The 18,931-nt window shown below is 29.6% G+C and overlaps 1 protein-coding gene and 1 long non-coding RNA gene across 6 annotated transcripts in view; one reads left to right on the top strand and one right to left on the bottom strand.

Moving 5' to 3' along the window:
- LOC127734142 (protein slit-like) overlaps nt 1-18,931 on the bottom strand; it is a 90,524-nt gene that overhangs the window by 2,992 nt on the left and 68,601 nt on the right. For all 3 annotated transcript variants that reach the window (XM_052243826.1, XM_052243827.1, XM_052243828.1), the window contains 15 exons: nt 16,251-16,322; nt 14,408-14,571; nt 13,765-13,824; nt 12,651-12,780; nt 11,621-11,689; nt 11,248-11,319; nt 5,586-5,657; nt 5,118-5,189; nt 4,446-4,609; nt 3,858-4,074; nt 3,286-3,425; nt 2,739-2,832; nt 2,265-2,542; nt 1,315-1,794; nt 587-787 (listed from right to left, as the gene is read on the bottom strand). In XM_052243826.1, the coding sequence (XP_052099786.1) occupies nt 587-787; nt 1,315-1,794; nt 2,265-2,542; nt 2,739-2,832; nt 3,286-3,425; nt 3,858-4,074; nt 4,446-4,609; nt 5,118-5,189; nt 5,586-5,657; nt 11,248-11,319; nt 11,621-11,689; nt 12,651-12,780; nt 13,765-13,824; nt 14,408-14,571; nt 16,251-16,322 (2,285 nt within the window). The remainder of the gene's footprint in view (nt 1-586; nt 788-1,314; nt 1,795-2,264; nt 2,543-2,738; nt 2,833-3,285; nt 3,426-3,857; nt 4,075-4,445; nt 4,610-5,117; nt 5,190-5,585; nt 5,658-11,247; nt 11,320-11,620; nt 11,690-12,650; nt 12,781-13,764; nt 13,825-14,407; nt 14,572-16,250; nt 16,323-18,931) is intronic.
- LOC127734171 (uncharacterized) lies at nt 6,023-10,119 on the top strand. Of its 3 annotated transcripts, none has more exons than XR_007997452.1 (4): nt 6,023-6,486; nt 7,995-8,094; nt 8,771-8,891; nt 9,815-10,119. It is a non-coding gene; the product is annotated as an uncharacterized LOC127734171 (long non-coding RNA). The 3 variants fall into 3 exon arrangements; XR_007997453.1 differs by lacking the exon at nt 6,023-6,486 and adding an exon at nt 6,493-7,072; XR_007997454.1 differs by lacking the exon at nt 6,023-6,486 and adding an exon at nt 6,493-7,086.

The raw sequence follows: 18,931 nt of genomic DNA, 5'->3' as shown, positions 1-18,931 counted from the left end.
TCAGATTTCTTCATTTTTTTATGCTTGGTAGGGGCAGCACCCTAGTTTTACTTAAGAGTTGTTCTGAATAGCAACTCAAGTGTGTTCATGTGATACTCTTGAAACTCTGAAGTCGACTCTATAGTTTCAAGTGAACTCAGCGTAAGTGAATTATTGATGTTGGCAAATCATTAGCTATAAAGTTGTGCTTTGAAATTATATATTTGTACAAATACATCAGAATATAATTTCACTTCTAAATCAGGAATAAACTCTTTTTGAATTAAAAAAAAGAAGCTTATAACAATATTCACTACTCTCTACAACCTGATCAAACCTTGGAAAATAATTGAATAAAAATAATGTCAAAGAAAGACTGAACAATAAATAGTCTTTCATATGTCAATTTAATTTCACCACAAAATCATATTACAAAATACATGATGAGGATAACTATTCTATAATAGAATCAATATTTTACTTTTTAAGTTTAGCACATAGAATTGTTCAATTTAAAATCAATCATTTAGGAATTCTTAAATACTGGGTAACCCTGGTTTTTTTATATAGAAGCATGTGACATGAATACAATTATTAAATAGCTTACCAATATCACAGAATTTTCCTGAATATCCTCTCTTACATTTACACCTGTAACCTCCTCTCTTTTTCCTTGGTTTACAATGTCCCTTTTTACATCGATTGTTATGGCAAACATCAACTTTACATCCTGGCATTACTTTGTGGTTATAAATAGATGCAGTGAAATCTAATACTTTTCCGTTCACAGATACTTCTTGGAAACAACCTAAGAATGTATAACACATGGTTACCACATCATAAAAAAACTAACGATTTCTTAATTCTTTTATGCTTCAATGTTCAATCATTCTATGCAATAATGTCTCAAATATGCAGAACTTAAATGTTAAATAAACTTTTATAAATACTTCAAAAAAAATATTTATTTTTTCACAGGTTTTGGGAGAACTGTTGATGTATCATGTCTGCCTTCTTTTATATGAAAAGCTACTAAAATAATTACTTCACAAGATTGATAAATATGAACTTATAATCTCATGTCTAAATTTGTATGGTGACATATAATTACTTTTATCTTTGTCATTTAAACTCTGGAGGATAGTTGTCTCATTGGAAATCATACCACACCTCCTTATTTCAATAGTCAACTGTTACATGCAATATTTTATTTCTTAATTGAGTCATTTAGAACTATCGAGCTTAAGAACCCTTATAGGTTGTTCTGTCATTGGTTAGTTGTCTCCCTTGATGTATACTGTACATCACCTTTTATTCATGTCATGTACTACTAACCTTTGAAACTTGCAAGATTACGTGTGTGGAATTTATCTTTTGCAGATTGTCCTACATCTTGTGGCATTCCCCCAAGGTAGACATCTTCATCGTGATTTAGAAAATCATTGTTCCCTTGGTTAATAACGCTTTGCGGCTTCCCATCATCAATCCTCATGGTAATATTACGTCTTTGTACCATTAACTGTATTTTATGAATCTTATCATCATCAATGGTAACAAAACTGTAAATATAACTGTACATGGTGGAAGCATGATCATCACCAGTGTAAAAACTTATTTTCACTCGACCACGGAACAATTCCACAGCTAAGTGGGGTTCACTTCCTGTGTAGAAGATAAGTCCTGACTTTGATTCGGTCTTCAGGGAAATAGTGATATTAACTTCTGACTGGAAATCTATCTTGGACATTTGAATATAAGAATCTTGTGCTTTAAATGTCACACTCTTTAACTTCTCACATTTTTTACCTGAAAACCCTGAGAAAAAGAAAAAAGAACTTTATCAAAACTAAAGGTTTTAACATATGGACTGGTAACACAAAAGTTAAATAATAATTAAACAAATGTTATAAAGATATAATTTATATTAATGCAAGTAGATTCATATCTATATATATATATATGAATCAATCAAATACTTCTCTGTTTTCTACAGAACCAAACATTTATGTAGATTAATTCAGGCAAACTTTCTTTCTGAATAATATAAAATATATCTCCATGCAACAAGTATTTATCATTATATATACATGTTACTGTAAATGCAGAAAGTTATGGTGATTTCAGGAAATGGTGCAATCAAAATAAGTTAAAAATATTTAACAAGCATGTTTTTAGTTTTTGTGATACATGTATCTATCCTGCTGTAATTTTAGCAAATCAAGAACATCCCGATTAAAAAAAAAAATCCAGTAATCAGTTTGTCATGTGGATGAAGTAATATTTACCTGACACACATTCACAAGAGTATTCTCTATTGCCTTTCTGTGGATGACATACAGCATTGTTCTGGCAGTCATGATGCTGACAGGGACCAGCAGCAGCATAAAACTGTTTCCTTGCTGGAGGTACGTCACAGTATTTACCCGTATAACCTTTAGAACAGAGACAATTATATGTCCCTACACCATCTATACATCGGCCACTATTCTGACAGATGTGAGTTTTACAATCGTCAATGTTCTCAGTACAATTTTTACCTGACCAGTCTTTGGTACATTGGCACCTGAAATATACACATATATTTATTGAAACGGATGAAAGTATTGCCAGTGATACATTTTGTTTCCATGTATTTGTAAATTTGTATGTGAATTTTTTGTATGAACTATAAAATATGTTTAAATTATGTTAATATGACAAACAAATTTACGGATTCAAGATTGAATGAAAATAAATCCAAACAAATTCGTTTTACATACCTATAATCATGCTCTGTGCTGATACATTTAGCTCCATTTTGACAAAAGTTGTAAACACCTTGACAGAAAGGAATCTTGGATTCACAATGTTTACCTAAAATAGCAAAAAAATCTCATACATTGAGAACAATTACTCACAATATCGCGAAAAAGACCAAAAGCTCTGAGAATTGAAAGGAAATTTGAAATCTTTTTTTCCAAATGCTTATCAAACCAACAATCAAAACTAAGAACTGTTTTTCTGTGATCGGTCAATTCAAACTAAGAAGGTATAATATCTAAGAATTGTATATATCAGAGGTGTTCTAAGAAGGTATAATATCTAAGAATTGTATATATCAGAGATGTTCTAAGAAGGTATAATATCTAAGAATTGTATATATCAGAGATGTTCTAAGAAGGTATAATATCTAAGAATTGTATATATCAGAGATGTTTTAAATGTTTATATTTTCATTGTTATTTACTCTATTTTAACATTGCAATCACTGAAATTATTATGACAGTTAGGTAATATGGGAACACTAGCAAAAGTATACATGCTTACCATTAAATCCTGTGGCACATTTACATGTATATGTCTGTACTCCATCAACACATGTGGCATTGTTCTGACATCTATGTTGAACACAGTCATTTATATTTTCTTCACATCTCTCTCCTCGAAAACCATCAGGGCAGGCACACCTACAAGATTTTTTTTCAATCAAACTTTTTTTCATAAATAACAAAACAGTAACAGAAATGTTCATGGTTATTTACCAAATCACTCATATCATATTACTTATGTATGAAGTTAGAAATTAAAAAAAAAATTCATCTGAACTTCAGTTCACATTTGTCCTGTCAAGGCCTTTTATAGCTGACTATACAGTATACAGTATTGGTTTTTCTCATTTTTGAAGGCCATACAGTGACCTATAATACCCGGTACCTTTTATCTTCGTCATTTGAACTCTGGTGGATAGTTGTATCATTGGCAATCATACTAAATCTCATTATTTTTATCTAGTATATATAATTGGTATAAACATTATCTTAGTTACTTTTCACTGTAACATTACAGTAAAGCCGTGTTTATAAATGAATTTCCTATCCATTAAAACATCAATGACTTACTGAAATCTCCCATGGTGTAACACACTGCACTCTCCATTATTCACACAGGGATTCCCAAAACAAGCATTGATTTCATTTTGACATGTGTTGCCATAGTAACCAGGTGTACACTGGCAAGTAAAGTTTTTGAAGTCTTGAAGTTGGCAGGTTCCATCATGGAGACAGGGGTTTTTGTGGCAGGCATTACATTTACTGAGTAGTCCTGAATCTTCTTTAGCTAGAGAATAATAAAATGAAATGCTTCATAAGTTTAAAAAAAAAGACAATATTTTATAAATCATACACAGATAGCCACTTTGACATGACTATGTAATTAGCTTTAAATATTGTCATGTCTTGTCTTTATATCTATTAGGCAATACTCTAGACATTTGAATAGGAAAATATACCAGATTCATTTATGAGTATATGTCTACTCTGTTTTCCCTGACTGTTACGTAACAATACAGAAGATTACGTATTCAAACTGATTTACAAGGTAATCCATATTAACAGATTTTTTTAAAAGGTCATTTCTATGTGAAATTATAAGAGACTAACATATACTTTATTTTACTATTTTATTATTTCTAATGTGAGAATACTTACTATTACACTGGAATGCTGTAGAATCTGTGGTCAAGATCAGTTTATTGGTCATCTGTAGAGGTCCAGCACAGGAGGCTATACCTGACTCTACGTAGTCTTTCTTGATATAATCTGACAACCATTTTAAATTACAGTCACAATAGAAAGGGTTACCTCCCAAAGCTCTGAATGATAAAAATAGCACATTTAAATGATTTCTATATATACAAAGAAAAACACAGACTTGGGGCAATTTAAAGCTTGAAATAGGGTTCAGACACTTGTCTATTGAAGATGACCTTAAGTTGACCTTTTTATGGCTTTCCTGGTTTGTTTTGTTATGTTTATATAGTTGCTGTCACTTGATCATACACCCCAAATTTCTTTTATTCATATGCAATTTTGAATCTTAATATATTGAAATAGTTAAAAAAAATATATTTTGTTGGTCTTGTATGAAAATTAATTGACGTCAAATAATATTCAGTTATGAATAATAAGTTTTTTTTAATTAAAGAAGGTTAGCTGTGTTCAATTTACAAACATGTCTAGAATTCAGTAATAATTTCAAGTTTGACTATATACTTGAAAAACGTAACATCAAATTATGAATTTAACTCTGAACATGTAACACATAGAATTAATTACAAGAGACATTTTTTTCCAAATATTTCACTATACATTTATACTTACAAATGAGTGAGAGAAATGAGATCTTTGAAGGCTCCATATGGAATGGTTGAGAAATTATTACCATGTAATGATCTGAAAAAAGTACATTGTTCATGGTTTAAGAATATTTATGCAATTCTTATCTTTTATGTAATTTTGTATAGGCAATGAACATTTGGTTTATGGCTGTATCAGAAATGTACCAAAAAAGTAAATGTATAGACTCTTGACTGCAAATTGCAAAATGTTAGATGTGATTTTTACAATTTGTCACTTTTAAAAAACAGTATTGTGACAGTGGTAATACAAGGCTCAACTTATGGATTCCCTACTTTTATACATCATCAATCTTAACAAAAACATATAAATAAGATCATTATTGTATCCTTTGAGAAATATTACGATGAAAACAAATTGCAAAATATTCAAACAGTTACCGGTACATGCTTTCTTTTTCTTTTTTTATAAAATAAATTGGTAAATACTTACAGAACTCTAAGTCTTTTAAGGGAGGATAAAGTTGTATCTGCCATACATTCTAAATGGTTATAACTCAATATTCTGTAACAGATAAATATACATTCTAAATGGTTATAACTCAATATTCTGTAACAGATAAATATACATTCTAAATGGTTATAACTCAATATTCTGTAACAGATAAATATACATTCTAAATGGTTATAACTCAATATTCTGTAACAGATAAATATACATTCTAAATGGTTACACTGTAAAAACAAGTGTAATTTTAAAAACATTTCAAACACTTGTAAGAAAATCGCAAATGTTTTATTTTAGACGCAAGTGTTTTAGAATAAACATGTGTGCTTTTGACAAATTTCTTCTGTTTATCGTTAAACACTCGTGTTTTATTTTAAACAGTTTATAATGACGGTAAAGAAATGGCCCCAATGTATTGTTTAGCGATTTATCAACATAAAGTCGAGTGATCAGCTTCAATAGCAAAGCCGGACACTTTAAATAGTAAAAAACGTCATGTAACTAAAGCTTTAAACCATGCAATTCAGATAAAGAAAAGTAATTCCTGGTCTTTTTTGTATATGATTTCCTATGGATTATAATTGAAATTTGGTTGAAAAAAACTATAAGTACTGAAAAAAGGGTAAAATTAAACAAATACTAGACATGATCATCCGGGGGTGCAGCAATAAATATTGACAGAGGGTCATCGCTCAGATATTGTCAAAACGGATAAGCGTTTTTGACATATGAAAACTAAACACACAGAAAAACACTCGCGTTTTCGTAATATGATACACACGTGACCAGTCTTTAATACCGCCAAAGGTATCCAGTGTCCTAGCTGAAGCTGAGAGGGAAATGTACACAGGGCTAGAAGAATCATGATTACAATCTGGATTAAAAGGTACGTTTAATTGTTATAAAAATTATTGTCATCTAATTCGTGTTTTACTTTTCTTGTTTAATTTCATTGTGGAATTATCCTCGGACAAGCAAATTAGTATTAATATTTTAACCGATGTGGAATGTTTTGGTCGAAAGCCGCATCCCAGATTAATTTGGCGGCCATTTATTTACAAATGCTTTTACACGACTGACATAAGCGTTATAATATTTAATCCTAATATTTAATATAACTCTTTCTTTTGTGATCATTTAAATAAAATTGTTTTAAGTTAGGCTTAACTGCTGGGGTACAGCAAGGATTTTCATAGTAGTAAATTCTTCGTTTAACGAGGATAAACAGTATATCTTCCCATGTGATATAGTGATAAGCCTGACTAGTTTTCGTATGTGTATTCACAAAAGAAAATCTAAGAAACGACTGATTTACGAACGACAATACTCGACAAATTGTATTTTTGTTCATCTGAAAATCACCCCATTTAGGACCCCAATATATTTAGCAAGATAAGTTTTCTCCCTTGAAAGCAATCTTCTGTATTATTTTCCCGTAGTTTTTCAACAGACACACAAGTCACAACAAAGATGTTAGTTAATTTTTGTAAGACTATAATATTAACTATAAGATTACAAAATGTAAATTATGCTTCTTAATTGTTATCTCATAATCAATAGAAAAAATACATGACATCATGTCGGGTTAACTTAAGGTGTTTCACTGTTTTTGTTCCTGTGTAATCAGGGACTTTCTATAGTAAGTACTTAGTATAGAAAGTCCCTGGTGTAATACTAATCATGCTAATAATGTAGTTTGTTGATTTGTGGGTATGTATGTGTATGTGTCTTTTGCATGTAAACTGTTATTAAAATTGAAAGAAAACAAATGAAAATCGAGATATCTACTGACAGTACAGTAGCAAATATAGAAAATTTCAGTGGCGGATCCAGAAATTTTCATAAGGGTGGGGAACTGACTGCCTAAGAGGGGGCCCGCTCCAGTCCTGCTTCAGTGATTCTTAGATAACCAACCAACAAATGGGGGCCCCCTACCTCCCCACCCTAAATCCGCCTCTGTTTTTTACACCTGAGACCTGGGACTATTATACTAACTTTAGTATAATAGTCCCAGCTGAGACTATACATGTACTGTTATAGATTTATATAGTCTCAGTTCATATGTACATTCTGTAGCAAGGACTAGGTCATGCTAGTGATTTAAATATTTATATTGAAAAAAAATCATGATTATGTTGCAACAATTAACCTGTTAACTGAACAAATATAAATTTTTCAGGATAAAATGTACTTCTGTCTTCAGAATTCCATTTTATTTAGTATAAGTTGTTGTACAAATGTAAGACTTTACAAGGAGGTAGAATATCAGGCTAAAGTTAAAGATTGTAAGACAAATTAGGTTTATGGCCTGCAATCATAATTGTGTTGCCTATCCAATTTAACTACCTCATTTGTCTATTATATTGTATCATATTTTATTTTACTGTTTTTCAGCAGTGAGTACATTGGACAGCATTCAAAAGAAAAAAAAATGAAGAACGCAGAAACAGGCAAAAGAAAAAAAAAAGAAAAAGAAGAAACACCTGAAATCATGGTATGTTATTTTTATGCCCCGGCCATAAGTGGCAGGGGCATACGTATAGTGCTACCTATGTCTATCCTTCTGTGACTTCAATATTTCCAAACAAAACAGTTGTCTTGACTTTGTTTTGAATAATGAAACATAAATGTACATATACTGAGTCATGTTAATATACATACATAAGAAAAACAATAGTTTTGAGATATTTGTATTTGTGTGTTGCAGTACATATTATCAGGGTCTACCTTTTAATTTAAAGTCAACATTTTAACCAGAGCATTACATGTAAGCTTAAGGGTCCTCATATGACCATGATTTCATTGAGAAGAAAACAGAAAAAAACATTGAAAATACAAACTTAGATTTATTGGTAGAGTCATGCCAAACAAAATAATATGTGTTTCAGGTTTCAGTCATTTTGTCGGTATTGATTACAAAAATGGGATGTAGGTACATATAAGAATAAAATGTAGTATGATTGCCAATTAGATAACTCTCCATCAGAGACCAAATGATGTAGAAGTAAGCAACTATAGGGTACTGTATGGCCTTCAACAATGAGCAAAACCCATAACCAAAAGTGCAAATGCAAGCTATCAATTCAAACAATGTACATTTTCGTACATTGTACATATAAATTATACGATTGCAGACTAAATATCATAAAAAAAAAATATTTCTGTTCCAGATATTGGATGAATTTTAATTTATCAAGATGCTGAAGTATAAATGAATATGAAGGTTATAGGAAGTAAACCTGAAAAAGTTCTGAGGTGTCTTACCAAAGATAAACAAAAAAAGAATTGAAGGTATGAATAGATTTACATAGTAACATGTATTTTTCAAGCAACTCCTATTTATAAAATCATTTTTATTCGTTTAAGATATTAACAAGATATGATAATTCATTTTTTATGACAGATATCATCAATATTTTGAGTATTATAATGAAAATAAACTGGTGTCATATATATTACCATTAAAAATTCAATATGACATAATATCTGTACATCAACATAGATGTATAAAAAGAAGATGTGGTATGATTGCCAATGAGACAACTCTCCACAATAGACCAAATGACACAGAAATTAACAACTATAGGTCACCGTACGGCCTTCAACAATGAGCAAAGCCCATAACGCATAGTCAGCTATAAAAGCCGGTCTTAGACCCCGAAATGTATCTACTGTGGACTTTATTTATAAGAGTAATATAATTGGTTGCTTATTAATAGAATGGTGTAACTAAAAAGATGTATAATGTTAACCCCATATGAAAGTACAGCTGAATAATTGCTTATCAGTTAACCCTTTTATAATGGAAAAGTGAGGTTTACCACTGATCTGTTAACCATTATTATCAGGGAACAGTGCAGCAATTCTCAGATTTGTTTACTTTCTTTTTTTGCGCACTCAGTCTTAACATTTGTCCATTAGTTTTCAAGGTTAAGGTTTTTTTTTCTCTCCAGAAAATCACTTTGAACACAATAAATTTGGTATCTGTTGATTTTTAATGAACTTTACACATATATCTGCATATGTTTTGTAATTAACTGTGCAATGTATAAATAGATTTTATTTAGAATGACAATATATCAACTCACAATTATTTTCAAGAAAAGGGGCATCTAGATTCAAGTATATTAGGTAGTAAAAATTCACCTTTAAGTTATAATTTAAACTTTATTACCTTCAAAGGCCATACATAAATGAATTGAACAATATTTCAGGAGGCAGAGTACAAATTTCTTCCTGAAACTGGATACTCAAAGGCAAAGGGAAGAAGTCGACTACTTTCATATCCATACATGAAAATGATGTTGAAAACGAAGTGGATAAGTACACAAAAAGCCACCATGAGAAGGGACTCAGATCAGCTTTATATTTGAAAGGAACAAGAACAATTAGAAATGTCAGATATAGCGACTGAAACTTTATATTATTTTACATGTTACATCTATTATACTTTATCAATCTTGGAAAATATTTGTGATTTTATAAAGAATAATTGCAATGAATAAAATTTCATACATTTTTTTTTATTTCTCATTATTTATGATGCCTATACAAAATTTTATATTAGTGTAGGAGATTACTCTTGGTATAACATGTACCTTGTTTTGGAAACAAACAACTGGTTGCACTATGCAGGGTATTTTTTAGTTCGAACATTAATGAGTAAATAATGACAAAATACTCCAGTCATGAAACCTGACAAGTTTAAAATATTTGGGGTATAGGAAACTGCAAAGGACAAATTTTAGTGGTAAGATTTTCTATACAAGCCAATGATACAGATCCTGTCATTTGAAGAGCAAAAGGAACAATACTAATGCTTAGCTAAAACACATTTTAAAAACACACATTTCAAAACATACAATGCAAAAACACTTGCGGTGTACACAAAAAATCACACATGTGTTTAAACAAAAACATATCTCATTTATAAACACTTCAAAGTGTTTTAAAAGTGTGTCTCCTTCATAAACACTTAAAAGTGTTTTATATTAAACGCTGAAGTGTTTTAGGTAAAAACAAGTGTTTCAAAATAAAACACTTTTAAAACACATATCAGACACAGTTTTAAAACACTTTTAAGTGTTTAGTTCTAAGCACTTGTGTTTTATATAAAACGTTTAAAATGTTTTTTACGTTTTAAACGTTTTATATAAAACACAAGTGCTTAGAACTAAACACTTAAAAGTGTTTTAAAACTGTGTCTGATATGTGTTTTAAAAGTGTTTTATTTTGAAACACTTGTTTTTACAGTGTATAACTCAATATTCTGGTCGATGAGTGGCAGGGGCATAAAAAGCAACAAGATAACCACTAAAAACAAAACAAAACAACTTCAGTATATAACAAAAAATTATTATTTTGAAACAACTTTTACATCTTACAGCAACCAAATTTATTATAGCAAGATTGATATGCACTTCAGAAAGTAATCTCTTTTTAAACAAAGCTCAATACATTGTAGTTGTTGTCATAAAGCAGTTCTTGTACACAATTATTCATTAAGTAGATTTATTTCATTTTGTTTTTATGTTGTATTATTTTTGTATACAAATATTTACCAATGATAGATTGTTTATTTTTTATTTTTTATTTTTTTTTTTGTGACATGAATTATGAATGATATCTACTGTCACTGTATACTTACAATGCAGTTAACTGTGTACAGTTACTGAAGATATTCTCAGGCAAGGTTACCAGTAGATTGTTACTCAGATCTCTGTAAATAGAACCAGTTGAACTTAAACATCAGAAAAAAGTTCATTATACAGCCAAATTCACATGCTTTTTTTCCATTCATTAACCAAACAGGATTTTTTTCATTTATTAAACACCAAGCTATGTCCATTTAAATTGGTACAACAAAAAAACATATCTCATTCAATTAAACTTCAGTTATGTGCTAATTGGCTTTAAAAAAGAACTAACAAACTAATTTGATGAAGGTTAAAAGACAAACAAAAATGGTAACTGAAAAAAATCACTTCAAACTAATAATAAAATACAAGCAAGTTACTTACAATCTTCTGAGGTTCGTCAGTGAACCTATTTCAGGAGTCAAGTGAGTTATCTTGTTTACATCCAAGTATCTGTTGAAAATAGGAAAAAAACAGATATCATAAATGTTTTTACAGTAACAGTTTTGTAACACAAAGTTTATAAAACATCTTTCGTCTGCAAATCAGCTTATTTGTAAAAAATAACTTGAAGCATTTAAGATAATGTAAACTTTACATACATCTGTACAATCAGCACATAATTCATAAAACAGAACAATACATAGATTGAGATAAAATATTAAAATCTATGGAAAGCTCTTAAAACCAAATCACATTATTAAATTTCGCACCACATATTTAGAGAAAATTATTTGAATTTTAGAAAAAGCAGTCATCTTCAATAGAAAATTAATGATCAATTTCAGAATTTTACAACCATTTCCTGCAAATTGTGCAATTGGCTCACAATTTTTTTAAAAATTGAAGCCATTTCTATAGACTTTTTGACAATATCGTATTCTAAAGTAATGTCAGCAAAAGATGTCTCACTCAGAGAATTCAGGAAAACAGGAAACAGATTTTTGAAAGAATATTTCTGTTATATAAAGTTTTTAAAAAAAATTAGCATTTACAAAGTAGACCTCTAAGTCTACTTAAATCTCTATGTTCTTGTTGAAATAAGAACTTTCATAACAGTTTTTAGGCAGGGTTTTCTTTTTGCAGTTCAAGTCAAGTTGAGTCTAATTCTGTAAAGTGGCTTAAAAAAAAAGAGACCACTTCAATGGTCTCTTGGTAGCATGTTCCCCTGTGTATAAAGTTGTGTGTTCGAACCTGCAAGTATTCTTGCAGACTGTGAATTAGCATGTTAAAAAATCCGGCTCAGCGTGTAAGTCTGGTACAAAGCAAGGTTAGTACTCATATAACATCGATAGGTCCTCATCCTGAATAAGATTTTAATCAGACATCCATCATCATCATTTAAAAAGAAGATGTTTTTTTTTACATCAAACCAATGAACTATCAGGTAAGGTAAACAATAGAAGTAACTCACAATTCTGTCGTATCTTGTGGTATACCACTTGGAATCGTACTCAAGTTCTTTCTGCTACATCTAACTACAGTACCAGTACAGGTACAGCTCTGTGGACAAAAGGCTCTAGGGTGACAACTGTCAACTGATTCTGCAAATATAAAACTACATTTAACTTTCACTGTACAGCTGCACTTGAAGGCAAACAACTCTATTATAGGGCAGCAGATGTGTCTTGGCAGTTAAATTTTAAAAAGTGAATACCTAACAAAAATGAAATCTTGGTTGTTGGAGTAGGCATATTTTATGTAGCTTTCCAAAACTACCGAGAAATATCTGTAGATGCAGTTAAAAATAAAGTAAAAACATAAGTGTTTCAAGAGTCAACTAGTAAAAGCTGAGAATCTCATATCTTTCAATACAAATTATTAAGTAAATTACAATGATTATAACATGAAATTTTACATGAAGTGTTTTGAAAATATTCTTTGTAATTCATGGACCTTCTAAGCACAGGTGTTAATGAATTTTTGGAGGATCACTTATCTTAGCCAGCAATAAACCATTAACAAAAAAGTATGATAATTACACACAATAGGATAATGTCTAACATACAAAAGAATATTGCTAATATAACAATAATTATAATGGATACTTTAATTACTTTCTCTAACAGCCTCACTCAATGAAGAATTATAAATGGACCATTGCAATGCTTAATTACAGACTGCAACAACAAGCTCTGCCTATACAGTTTACGTGTTTGACAATAAATTTTAGATAAATGGAGAATTCATGACAAAATTCAGTTTAGTATCACATTTCTGTTAGTCTTTTGCACATGCTTCTTGGAAATATATAGAAAATAAAGCAATAACCCTACAACAGCTGGATACACTCCCATTCTTTAATACAATGGTACAACACAGGGTTAAAACATTTTGTTGTCTTAGTTCAGTTCATGTGTGAATGCTTCAGTTTTAAAACTCTAAATAAAATTACAATAAAATTCAACCATGCCAGTAAACTTTAATTATAATACTGTGCTCATATATAAATGGAAATGACCACTCCCTAGAGAATCTGATTAACATATGTATGGAATATGGTGTTACACATTTTGACAATTACTTACCGAGTGGACCATCACTACAGCAGGGAGGTATACCAATATTGCATCCTCTATCACTGCTCTCTGTAATAAAGATGAGGCATTAACATTTAAAAGGAATTATATATGTCACTTTCAACATTAAAACTATAGAATTAACTAATTTTTTTTAATTACCAGTATTAAAATGAAAAGTAGGGAACTAAAATGGATAAAATACAGAAAAAAGAGATGATAGGGGAAATTACAAGTAATAATTTGTTTACCTAATTTTTAACTTGTTTTAAGAATTCATTTCAGTCCTTGACTCATATAATTTCATGGATACCAATTCTCGTGGATTGAGGGAAAATTGTATCATTGTGAATGTTTGATTTTGTGGTACTGCATAAGTCTGCAAACAATCATATAGAAAATATGTGCTTTGTTGAACATTTAAATTAACAACACGAAATAAAAAAAAAACTGGTATCCCACGAATAAAAATGAATCTACAGTAAACATTTTTTTTTAACTTATGTACAAAATAAACATGTATGTTACAATATGTGGCTAGTGACTGTGATAACATACACGTTCAGAAAATGTCATAATAATCAACACTCGTAACACATAAAATATTTCACCAAATTAAGTCTTTCAAATGATGATAGCTTAAATTACTAACCTTCACAAATAAAATCTTTTGCCTTTAGATCTGTGATAGCAGAGTCCTTAAACTGATGAGGTGCATTACAAGTTGGATTACCAGTTATAATGTTCCTCATACTTAACCACTCAGGTAACCAACCCAGATGACAGTTACAGTTAAATGGGTTACCTTCCATGTTTCTGAAAACAAAAACACAATGTTCAGGCAATTGTACCATAATACACCCACCAGGGGATCATGAAAAAATACCAGGATGTACTCTAGTTTAATTCAGCTAGCTTAAGAATAAATATTTCAGTAGTATACTGTCCATACATGAAAAGAATTCATTCTTTATGTTGATTTCACATGTAGGATTGTGGGTAGTAATTTGGTAGATTATCTGAATAGGATCCAGTATTTCAGGGACATGATGAGGACAGACTTTTGACTTAGGAGGGGTATTTGTAATCCAAGTGATTTAAGCATGTGAAGAATACTTTAGGTCATACAATGAAATCTTTCTCCTTAAAAATAACTTTAATTTGTGAAAATTTAATCTTTCAATTTTGATTTTAAAAACTATGCACTGGAATCACTATAACAATTTCATAAAAGAACCAGTAAGAAATTTGTTATTGTTGACCACTTAATTTAATAAGTAAACAAAATGTGTATGCTTTTCTATGAAATCCCTTAAAAAATAGTAGTATCAAAGTTACCAATAAACTCATCATAGATACCAGATTAAAAATTATGTATGCGGCAGTATGACACGCACAAAAGACTCATCAGTGATGCCTGAAGTTAAAAAGGCCAAATAAAGTACGAATTAATAACCAAGTAAAATCTATTTGTTAAATATTGTAAAGCTCTAACATAGGATTAAACTGATAATGCAAGTTTTTTTTACTAAAACACTTAGTTCAGAGTTTCATGGCTAGAACAAGTAATCAGCATGAATAGGGTTAGCTACTACTGCAGAGTAACCTATTTGTATACTAGAAATTCTATTGTTTACCAGGACCCTATGCTTAAGAGAGATTTCAATGATATCCCCTTTACGTAACTTCAATGACTTTCAAAGGTACAAATAAAATAGGCAGTACTTAAGTCTAAATTTTGAAGAATGAAATAAGTTTTTATATGACACAATCTAACTTTACATGTTATTGATAAGGTGACAATTTATCACAATAACACTAACACTTTTATACACTTAATTCATCCTGATTAACTTTGATTAATTATGTATTTAAACATTTTGATAAATGTGAAGTATTTTTAAGTATTTCTTTGTAAAGGAAGGATGAACTGGTCTAGACAGTTAAGTATCTATTTATTGACTGATTAATGGACTTAATAAAAATTTGAATTGGAAGTCCTTGAAGTATATCTGAGGACACCTGGTATTCCAAAAAAATCATTGACATATAGAATGAAATCTAATTATTTATAGAATTCACTAGCAGCCAATCAATTCAAAGAGATTCAACGCTATAAACATAAAGTTTTAATACTTGGTGAAAGTAAAAGTATACAGATTCATTGAATTCTATACATGGATGGAGGAGATCGTGAAAATTATATATACTCAATGAAATGCAGATATTCCAATGGCTATGACTTGAATTTACAAGTCAGAAGCAACAATTTCAAACTCCCATCAAACAATGATTTTCCTAACAAAAATAACCATAAAATTTGCATCCATAAACATAAACCAATTCTCATAGTATTTGATATATCTAATATCAATCATGTTAAAATGCAACATTCTACACAATATGTAAATGTTGCAAAGAAAGCATGAATAAGCCTACAGGATGAATAGTTCATTTTAAAAGTAAACTATAAAAAAGATCAAGAGAAAACTTACAAACGTGCTAAATAATGTTGTTTATCAAACACACCCTCCATCACACATCTGATCTGATTATTAAATAATGACCTGAAAATAAAGAGAATATTATAAGTAAATACTTCTAAGGAAATTATATTCTATGAATAAGATAGCAATATGGTCAAATCTTAAAATTCAAACATATCAGAAGTACACAATATGTATGGCATTCTGGGAAATCTATGTATTCAGGAATATCGCTAAATTTGACTTCATATTTTTTATTATAATGATACAAAATGGCAAAAATCATAAATGTTAAGCATTCATTTATTGGATTTTTTTTTTATCTGATAACAAAATGTTCTTCTTGATCTTAATAAGATTTAACCAAATAAAAGAAGCAATGGTATAACCTGTTGAAAAAATATTGATGCTTTAAATAAATATCTGAAGCAATGATTTTGCCTCCAGGAAACAATCAAATATATTTCTTGGCCTCACCAGTAACATAAACACTAACCAGACAGTAGAAACTATGCTATAGCCTCCAGAAAACATTAAAGATTATTTATTAATTTGAATAAAAGATAGATTTATCTTGATACATCAGTAACAACAGCCAGAACATTTACACTGCTTTATATGCAGATAATTATCTAATTTTCCTGTAGCTGCTTCTGATAATTCGAACAAAAACATAAAATCATCACTTTCATACAGCTACATAACATCATCACTTTCATACAGCTTTTAAACTTATTACCTAAATGTATGTATCACCCAAAACTTGTTATTATGCTACGTTATTACTACATGTTATTTCATTAAGTTTTCCATATCACATCACTAGTTTTACATAAAATATGACATGTATCAACCTTGAAATGTAGTTTGTCACGATATCTTGATCAATATTTATGCTATAACAAAATATTGTAAAAAAACAAGAAATTTTAACCCCAAACTTTACATATAAATATTAACATGGGTAAAAATGACTTTCTGGGGAAATAATCAGCAACCATACCCAAGTTTATAAGATAGAAAAGGCACCATCAAAACTAATATAAATAATGTATATAAAGCATCAAAACAAACTGTATATGTATTTGCCTCTTTAAGGACAAGTTACAGTAAATGGGCTATGGCACAGATTTTGGTAAAACTTTGGCTTGTTGAACTATAACTGAAAATGGAAAAAAAAATGCATTTATCTCCTTTTCTTTTTTTTTTTTTTAAATATTACTGATTGAATTCTTTCAAAATAGATTAAAGGGGCATTAGCTACGAGATATAAAAAAAATTAACATATGATTTTTTTTTTTTGTTCAATCATTAATGAATTTCAAAGTGAAATAAAGAAATAATAATTCGCTTTTAGCAGCCAATTTGGTTCAATTTTGTCAAAATAAGCTAAGAAACATTGCTGATGAATTATTCACTTGCAAATGAATAATTCAACCTCATTGAATCCGTATTCATGTGACCTTCAATTAAACCCCATAGCTGGACCTGGGTTATGTATGTATTCAGCTATTAAAAGGAAAATAATGTCAACATTGAAAGTGAAACAAGGCTGAACCATTTGGTTGACTGATTTGATCCACAAAAAATCATTCTTATACAGGTAAAAACGATGATAAACATACTTTTTAACCTACAGTATGAAATCAAACAGACTAAGAAAAAATCCAATTGCACGTGGTCACTATCTGTTTATATTTATATTTATGTTGATATCGGATTGTATGACCATCGGCAGTCTTCGGAGGTCATCTCGATGGTTAATTAGATGACATCTAGACAAAAATACACACGAAATGTTGATACATATTATCGAGTCCATGCATTGTTAATTGTTTATTTAAGACTTTTTGTAATTTGGATATACCTTTTTCTATGTTATAAATCAAATCTGAGAATTTGAGTCAAATCGGTGAACATGAATTTGACAGCTAATGCTCCTTTAACATTTGTATAAAAAGCAAATAGAAATTTATGTATCAACAACAATTATTTTTTAAGAAAAAAATCTATGGAGATTTGATGATTCTTAAATAAATTTAAGAATGTTTTGCACCAATTCTATGTGCTTGAAATACATTATTTTTTCAATTTTCAGTTATAGTTCAACGAGCCAAAGTTGTATGCAAAATTTTACCAAAATCTGTGACATAGCCCATTTACTGTAACTTGACCTTAAGCAGACTTTATATAAGCTTCCATATTCATACTCAAAATTACCCTGCATGTGTTTCCCTTATTTTAAACAAGGTACCATTTAAATATTTTAAAAAAATAATGTATTTCTAATTTTCCCTAAATGTAACAACAAATGTGTGAATCTAAGTGAGATATTTTGAAGCTTACTTAACTGTAAACACTTATACACATTTCATACTTTGATGTATTTTGTATAATGGCTATAAATTCTAAAAGATTAAACAAAATCATTTACAGTTTATAGGAAAGAATTTATCAGCTATTATCAAATTTAATATCAGCTGGAAATAGCTTTATGTTTTCATTTTAAAGTAATACTTAATCCATTTACTTTACAAACATAATTCTTGTAAAATATTCTGTAATATGTAACATTCCACATTAAGGAAATAATAACAAGCATTAGCAGTATGAAAAAATAAAAGAACATTATAGACATTCTTCTTTTGAGTTTATTTCGATACACTTAAATATAGTACAAAAAGATACAG

The sequence above is a fragment of the Mytilus californianus genome, unplaced genomic scaffold (assembly GCF_021869535.1).
Source record: "Mytilus californianus isolate M0D057914Y unplaced genomic scaffold, xbMytCali1.0.p SCAF_3, whole genome shotgun sequence".
Taxonomy (NCBI): Eukaryota; Metazoa; Mollusca; class Bivalvia; order Mytilida; family Mytilidae; genus Mytilus; species Mytilus californianus.
This window is presented reverse-complemented; position numbering and strand designations above follow the sequence as displayed.